General features: G+C 40.3%; 1 protein-coding gene across 5 annotated transcripts in view; it reads right to left on the bottom strand.

The window, feature by feature from the left end:
• Positions 1–2,264: 2,264 nt before the first annotated feature.
• MET (MET proto-oncogene, receptor tyrosine kinase) overlaps positions 2,265–8,626 on the bottom strand; it is a 167,676-nt gene continuing 161,314 nt past the window's right edge. For all 5 annotated transcript variants that reach the window (XM_075014845.1, XM_075014873.1, XM_075014865.1 and 2 more), the window contains 3 exons: positions 5,419–5,584; positions 4,404–4,540; positions 2,265–4,291 (listed from right to left, as the gene is read on the bottom strand). In XM_075014845.1, the coding sequence (XP_074870946.1) occupies positions 4,081–4,291; positions 4,404–4,540; positions 5,419–5,584 (514 nt within the window). In that variant the 3' untranslated portion in view covers positions 2,265–4,080. The remainder of the gene's footprint in view (positions 4,292–4,403; positions 4,541–5,418; positions 5,585–8,626) is intronic.

Here is an 8,626-nt window from a genome sequence, read left to right as displayed (position 1 = left end):
AGCTTCTGGTTTTACCTTTTCCTGACTTACAAAGATCGCAGTAAAATTTCACCCTGAGTTACTCATTTGATTTTTGAGGACCGAATTTGTCATAAAGATTAAATTTCGAAGCTGTTTCCTTCAGCCTTACTAATCCAGGAAAGTAATATAAATTTGGGCCTACTTTCTTATATAAATTAAATTGTATATGGCAATTAGAGCAATACTATTAGATTAATATTTCAGCATAACTAACCTGGCAAGCATACCGGTGTGAGGGAAAGAAATACCATTGAACAACACCTAGCCAGCTCAATGTGGTGGTAAAATATTGCTGGTTTCCTCATTTAAGTAGAAATTTCTTTGTATTTTTATTTCATTAAGTATCTAATGTAAACAATAACAGCTTTGTAAAACGGCTGCATTAATGGCACTTTAAAAGCACAGGTGAAACCCTGGCACCATTTAAGTCAACAGCAAAACCGTGTGGTTAGGATTTCAGCTCTGGTGTTACTTTGAAGTTAGCTTTTGCACTAATGTGCCAGAACGGCAGATGGTATTAACTTTAATTGAGCTATGTGAATTTAGGCTAGGTGAACATCTGCCCCGCTATGTTATGCACATTTATAAAGGACGTTACTAGAGCACAAAACCAAGTGTGCTAGTCTTGCGACTGGTGTCCTTTTTAGCAACACAGCAAACTGCAAGTCAATAAATCTACTGAATTTCAATTGCAGTAAAATCACCGGGTTCACTGAAAGATGACTTTTCTAGGTGAATCCTCAGGCCCAACATGTAAGATGTACTAATCTACTATACATCTGAGAGAATTTGTCTGCCTGTGAGCATGTCTGTCCATCCATCCATTTGTTCAAGAACTCTTCCTAGATGGTAAGAGCTGGTCCACCAAATTGAGTATGTAGCTTCCTCTTATCCTAACTTAAAGCAAGGACAGGGTTTGGTTGTGCCAGGACAATGGGATTGGTTCTCATGAAACAGAAAGGGGAGGGCCCTGCTAGCAGGGATAGTTATATTACATAATGATCACAGGAGGCAGCAAGGGATCATAGGGTGGGACCAGGACAGCTATAACCCTACTGGGGCAGCAGGGGTGGAGAAAGGGACAGCCATCTACCATATATTTCAGAGAGTTTGTTTGTGTGTCTGTTTGTCCCCATGAGTCAGGGGACATGCACCACCCACCTGCTTCGGCAGTGCCTGCTGGAGTGGCCATGGACAGGTGCTTCTGGCCCCAAGCTAATGCAGTAGGAGGGCTTGGGTTGTCCTCTCAGCAGCCTGCATACTGAGTCCATCCCTAAACCCACCCCAGAGAAATTTATTTAAAAGTAGAAAACCAAAACTTATTTTCAATTAAAGAACCGAGCCAATCCAGGTAAATTTTCTAGTAGAGAATAATTCACTGATACTAAAAATGGCAACAATATTAGTTGTATTGGATTATGACAGACAAAATGCACTTTCCTTCTAAGACCTTACTTTCAATAGACTTTTTCCAGAATTACCTTTTGGGTTGAAGTTGCTCATTCTTGTCCTCAGCCAACAAGTCAGATGTTCCCCAAATGAACTTTTCAAGCAGTTCTGAGTTAGAGCACAAAAATGCTGTTTTCAGCCAATTGGACATTGATTTTTAACTCCCCTTAGTTAACTCAAAAATGGGCTGGATTCAAAATTTAGGCAAGACATTTAGACCAGTTCTACACTTCCAACTTTTGCCAAGATAACTATGCTGGTGAATGGTGTAAACCGCCCCCTCCCACCGCCCTGCATACCAACAGCCATACTGCATCAAAACAAAGGTCAAACTTTGAACTTCTCAACCACAGCATTTAAACCACTGGATTAAAGAAATGTAGTTACATTAAATAGGACAAAATATAAAAAGGGTACAAACCTTCTGGCTTCAGAAGAGAAGCTGAGCATCAAATGCCTGTCTGGAAGAGACTTACTAATGGGCAGGCTGTGCAATAACTGTCCATCATAGGGCATCTTGCACCTTACCTTGAGGCATCTAGTACTGGCCATTCCCAAGGACTGGATAGTGGAGCAGACAAACCATTTGACAGATTCCCTGGGCCTATGGCAATATCTGCATTTTTGTGTGTCTAAAACATTGCCTTCCTTCACGCCCTCAGTCCACTGCCACAAGTTTCTGATCCCCCTGCTCATGTCAGTGGAAGAGACCATAAAGCCCTATGTAGCTTAAGAGTCAAATACAAAGAGTTGCAACATGAATTATCAGTACACAAAACGTTACAATATTTCCTTTTGATAACTTTTATTAGGTCACACCAACAACTATCACCAGAAGTACCATTCAGCTCATGAAATGCATGAATTTACAAACACCAAATCCTTACCAGAATCACATACTCTTACAGGTGTCCCAGACACAACATTAACTATATTAAGCAAAATTCATAAATAGTAAAAGTTTTTCTTTTTCACATTGCAGTCTTCCTCAAGCATGTCCGTACAGCGTTGGAGTATTCTCCTCCATAAACTTTCTTAGCCATTGTACTGACTGTAAAAGAGATGATTTTTTTCCTGCAGTGGAATCTTTCGCCTTTTAGCAGTTTATGGTTAGTATTGCTCTCAGCATACATGAAATATTTACGTATGAGATAAAGGTGATGGTGTAATACAGTGCTGTATTATCAGCTCGTAGTCTGCCTGTACACCCCACCCTCATTAGATACCTTTCAATTGTAACACTTCCCCAAGAACAATAAATCTCCCTAAATCTCCCTCGTAGCCCCGCTCCATTCTAAATACCACCTTGTCCTTGACCATGTTAAGTCTTTGACTTAGTTAGGGTGGAATATCAAGCAGTTCTTTCTCTCAATATTTACAGTCACTTTTAACCTGGCTACAATGTAGGACTCAAACATTAACATACATTTTCTGAAATGTTCACAGTGCAGTGTTTTGTGGCCCACCAAACCTGGTGTATGTCATTAAAAATAAACTTTTTTTTATAAAAATAGAATACTTTAGGTGTTTACACTAACCACCAGACATATCCTACACCAAACAAGCTATACAGTAATATGCACAGAATTCCACAGGAAATGACACATGATGCTTGCCCTAAAGCTACAGTACTCTTCCAGATGTAACAAAAACTTTAATGAGTGTCTGTTTTGAAAATCTCTTCTGGTCATCATTTAGGAATATCCACTATATTGGGCTGAATTAACTCAAGGAGCAACTATGAGCACTAAAAATATGCTTCTTCTTTTGTTCAATTATCTTAATTATTCAGTACTGGCATGAAAAGGTTAGCAGCAGTCCCACCATGTTGCAGCCTTTTTGGTTAACAGTTGGCTTTTCTTAGCTGGCTCAGCATCTCCTTTTTTCAACCTCCTATTCTGCAGTTCCTTTGCATGATTGGCAGGTGTCGCTGCAGCTACTAAATGTGGTCACCCCAGCCAGCAGCTCTTCGGGGTGCTTGGCTCCTCACACTGTTCCTGCTCCCCTATCTACTCAACTCTCTCTCCAAATAGTGCTTCCAGAACTGCTGCTGCCTAGGCTTTAGCCTACTGGTTAATATGGACACCTTAAGTTTTCACTGCCATGGAGCAGGTAATACTTTGTGACAGAAGAGAAGCCTCACAATTTTCAAGAAGAAATCTGTATGGGTTGTTACATCAACACTGAGTGATTGGTACTCCAGCTTTTTCCCTTCTTTTCATTAATGATGAGTCTCTATATGACTGCAGCAAATCTCTCTTTCTGTTGTACATGCTCTAAACTATGATAGAGCTCAGGCTGCAAAAGGTGAGAAAATTCATTTAATAAATGAATGGGATTTGGTGGGTATAAGAACTAGATGGTGGTAAATACAGTCTGGAAAATTGACAGAGCTGCCCCAAATATTTGTGATTTATCAGTCCTGGGTAGAACCCTGTAGCTATAAACAGCAAACCCTCTCATCAACAGTGTGGTTAGGAAAACATCAAACACGTGCAACAGTGTTTTCACAAAAACTGGGCAGTGAAAAAGTAGAGGACAAAACATTCACTTCCGTTCCGACTACTACTAATGGATTTCTCTCCAGCTTTGTGTTGCAGACAAACCTGGTCATGTTTCCACATCTCTGTCTATGTTGTCTTGTGATGACAAAAGAGAAGGATAGGGAGCAACACATTTCACATTGACGTATGTGGCATTGACATGAACATAGTGCTCTCCGATAAAAGTGGAGAAGATTGTTGATATTTTTGAAACCAGTTCAGAAAATGTTGGGCGCATTTCAGGTTTTGGATGCCAACACTTTAGCATGACTTCATACCTGCCATTGAAATAAAGAAGACAGTAAGCACTCATCTATGAAATACGTAAAATAAATCCAAAACCCCAGAATCAATAACACTGGAAGGATACGTTGCAAACTGTTTACGTACAGTGGATCAGGGCAGTATTCTGGTTGCAATAGCCTTCTTCCTTGTAATAAGTAAACAGTTATATCAAAAGAATTCACGTCAGGGTAGGGCGGTGCTCCTCTTGTCATAAGTTCCCACAACAACACACCAAAGGACCACTAATAAAACAAACAAACAGGGGAGAGGGGTTTTTAACTCCACTTGTAGAATATGGTCTGATGGATCTGATTATATCCAGGTTCCCTGCGAAACAAGTTATTTTACTGTAGGCAGCATATAAATGCTGCACAGACTAGAGGAACCACTTAAACTAGAACCAAAAAAACTGAACTAAGTTAAAAATAAAAGTCTGTGGGTCAACTACTCAGCTGGTGAAATTGGCAGAGCTCCTTTGATGTCAGTGGAACTCCACCAATTCACAGCAGCTGAGGACTGGGCTAATGCTTTATAAATACATATTGGAGAATATGATTGGCTGAAATTCTACACATCAGAGTAATTTGAATCTGAATTGAATTTAAGGTTAGAATACAAAGTGATGCAGCCAATTAGCAACTTCAGCTAGTAACTTTTTTCTTCATAGACAGCCAGGAAATATTTCATCACAATGGGTCAAAGAATTTAAGAAAATAAAGCCCCCTCAAGAGCACTTTGCTTTTAAGAACGTAAAAGCTAGCTTTCTGTCTTCTGCACCTGCAAGTCTAGGATCCAATCCTGCTCTCAGTAAACTCAGTCAGCCATTTAGTCTCTGTTTCACTGACAGTGAGATTAGGCCTCCGTTTCTTTCCTGAACTGTGACTGACAAACATGGCAAACCGCTGTTGCTTTGTGATGAGCACAAATGCCCTCTCTGCACTTGGATAACACCAACCACATATTCTTCTGTGAGCTGGAGTAGGAGTCCAACTTAGTCTTGACTCTGACATATATTCTTAGTGCATTAATCAAATGGCATAAAGAGGCCTTTGGTGACATTTCTAGGGGTGTTTTTAAATGAGGAACTCTAGTGAATATACATAAATAGTCTGTACATTACCACGTCTGATTTTGTAGTAAACTTCTGAGTTTGCAAACTTTCTAAAGCCATCCATTTCACTGGCAGTTTAGCTCCTGTTTTATTGTGCACACTGTAGTATTCTTTGTCATAGACATCTCTAGCAAGACCAAAATCAGCAACCTTGACAGTGAATTTTTCATCCAGCCTGTGAAAATGACAAACATTATTTGTAGCTGAATAGACAGGATTTACAATGTCTGTGAATATTTTCCAGATTATAAGTGACTTGGTGTTTGAGATCATAACTTTTTGAAGCCAACACTCTCTCTCGAATCTATTTTATGCTAAATTGAAACAAAAGACCCGTGATATCCATTTAACAAAATGAATGAACTCAAGAAAATTACTGCTATTGCCCACTGACATGACAATTCTTTAAAAATATTGGCACCACAAAAAGGTCTTTAATCCTGTGCTGTACACGGAGACAGTAAATGCTGCACAAATTTTTATATATTTGCTTCTTCTATGTACCTAGACACTCATTAGTTTTCATATGGAGATACTACCTTTCCTGTTCATTGATAGTTTAGACAGCTCCTTTTTATCACACTAATTGTTCAGAACTGATGATAGTCCATAGCAAAGGAGGTATGAGGTGTACTTATTGTAATACTCAGAGCAGATAAGTTGGTTGGTGTATTTTTGTTATTTAATAGATAAATAATACTAGATGGGAGAAAAAAAGGCCGTAAGGAAAATCCTGCCCCTTTCTTATGGCGCTATAGGTTTAATATTTCTAGTCTGGCACTGTTGGGACCTGACTGTGCTGAACCAGAGAATTTACAGAACTATGGGATGTCAATATCAATGGGAGGCCTTGACTTAACCAGCAGATCTTGCATGATCTCAAAATAAAAAAGGAATCGTATAAGAAATGGAAACTAGGACAAATTACAAAGGACAAATATAAGCAAACAACACGAGCATGCAGGAGCAAGATTAGAAAGGCTAAGGCACAAAACTAGCTCAAACTAGCTACAAGCATAAAGGGAAACAAGAAGGCTTTTTACAAATACATTGGTAACAAGAGGAAGACCAAGGAGAGGGTAGGGCCATTGGTCAGTGAGGAGGGAGAAACAGTACCAGGGAATTTGGAAATGGCAGAGATGTTTAATGATTTCTTTGTTTCGGTCTTCACTGAGAAATCTGAAGGAATGCCTGACATAGAGAATGCTAGTGAAAAAGGGGTAGGTTTAGAAGTTGAAATAAGAAAAGAACAAATTAAAATTTACTTAGAAAAATTAGGTGTCTGCAAATCACCAGGGCCTGATGAAATGCATCCTAGAATCCTCAAGGAGCTGATAGAAGAGGTATCTGAGCCTTTAGCAATCATTTCTGGAAAATTGTGGGAGACGGGAGAGATTCCAGAAGACTGGAAAAGGGCAAATATAGTACCCATTTATAAAAAGGGGAACAAGAATAACCCAGGAAACTCCAGGCCAGTCAGCTTAACTTCTGTGCCAGGAAAGATAATGGAGCAGGTAATTAAAGAAATCATCTGCAAGCATTTGGAAGGTGGTAAGGTGATAGGGAACAGCCAGCATGGTTTTGTTAAAAACAGATCATGTCAAACCAATCTAATAGCTTTCTTTGATAGAATAACGAGCCTTGTGGATAAGGGAGAAGCGGTGGATGTGGTATACCTAGACTTCAGTAAAGCATTTGACACAGTCTCACATAATATACTTATCAATAAACTACGCAAATACAACTTAGATGGGGCTACTATAAGGTGGGTGAACAACTGGCTGGATAACCGTACCCAGAGAGTAGTTATTAATGGTTTTCAATCCTGCTGGAAAAGTATAACTAGTGGGGTTCCTCAGGGGTCTGTTTTAGGACCGGTTCTGTTCAATATCTTCATTAATGATTTAGATATTGACATAGAAAGTACACTTACTAAGTTTGCAGATGATACCAAGCTGGGAGGGGTTGCAACTTCTTTGGAGGATAGGGTCATAATTCAAAAGGATCTGGATAAACTGGAGAAATGGGATGAGGTAAACAGGATGAAGTTTAATAAGGACAAATGCAAAGTGCTCCACTTAGGAAGGAAAAATCAGTGTCACACATACAGAATGGGAAAGGACTGCCTAGGAATGAGTACAGCAGAAAGGGATCTAGGGGTTATAGTGGACCACAAGCTAAATATGAGTCAACAGTGTGATGCTGTTGCAAAAAAAGCAAACATGATTCTAGGATGCATTAACAGGTGTGTTGTGAACAAGACACGAGAAGTCATTCTCCTGCTCTACTCTGCGCTGGTTAGGCCTCAGCTGGAGTATTGTGTCCAATTCTCGGCACCGCAGTTCAGGAAGGATGTGGAGAAATTGGAGAGGGTCCAGAGGAGAGCAACGAGAGTGATCAAAGGTCTAGAGAACATGACCTATGAAGAAAGGATGAAAGAATTGGGCTTTTTTAGTTTGGAAAAGAGAAGACTAAGGGGGGACATGATAGCAGTTTTCAGGTATCTAAAAGGGTGTCATAAGGCAGAGGGAGGGAACTTGTTCTTCCTTGCCTCTGAGGATAGAACAAGAGGCAATGGACTTAAATTGCAGCAGGCGAGATTCAGGTTGGACATTAGGAAAAAGTTCCTAACTGTCAGGGTGATCAAACACTGGAACGAATTGCCAAGGGAGGTGGTAGAATCTCCATCACTGGAGATATTTAAGAAGAGGATAGATAGATGGCTTTCAGGGATGGTCTAGAAAGTGCTTGGTCCTGCCATGAGGGCAGGGGGCTGGACTCGATGGCCTCTCGAGGTCCCTTCCAGTCCTACTCTTCTATGATTCTATGAATATTGTCTAACAGCATTACCAACACTTCCACTACTTACTGAGCTCTGAGAAGATATTTAGGGGTAAATTAGAGCTAAATAACAGCACAGAGCATTGAGAGCCAGGACTGGTGACTGTAAACTAACTTTATGGGACTGCAGGAAACTTAGTCAAACAGCCACTTATCATGGGTGTGGCCAACCAAAATCATGCTGGACCACAGCTGTTGCCAGACCAAAGAGTTCCAGATTAGAGAGGTTTAACCAGTAGAGGGTGCCAAACACAGTATTGTGGTTTTATTGCTGTGGGAAGGCAGCATTTGGGGAGCCCATACAGGCAGTTCACTTCTCCTTTGTAACGTGAAGCCCAGCTGTACCTAGACTCCCAGGTTACACATACAGCAGGGC

This window comes from Carettochelys insculpta, chromosome 1, assembly GCF_033958435.1.
Source record: "Carettochelys insculpta isolate YL-2023 chromosome 1, ASM3395843v1, whole genome shotgun sequence".
Classification (NCBI taxonomy): Eukaryota; Metazoa; Chordata; order Testudines; family Carettochelyidae; genus Carettochelys; species Carettochelys insculpta.
This window is presented reverse-complemented; position numbering and strand designations above follow the sequence as displayed.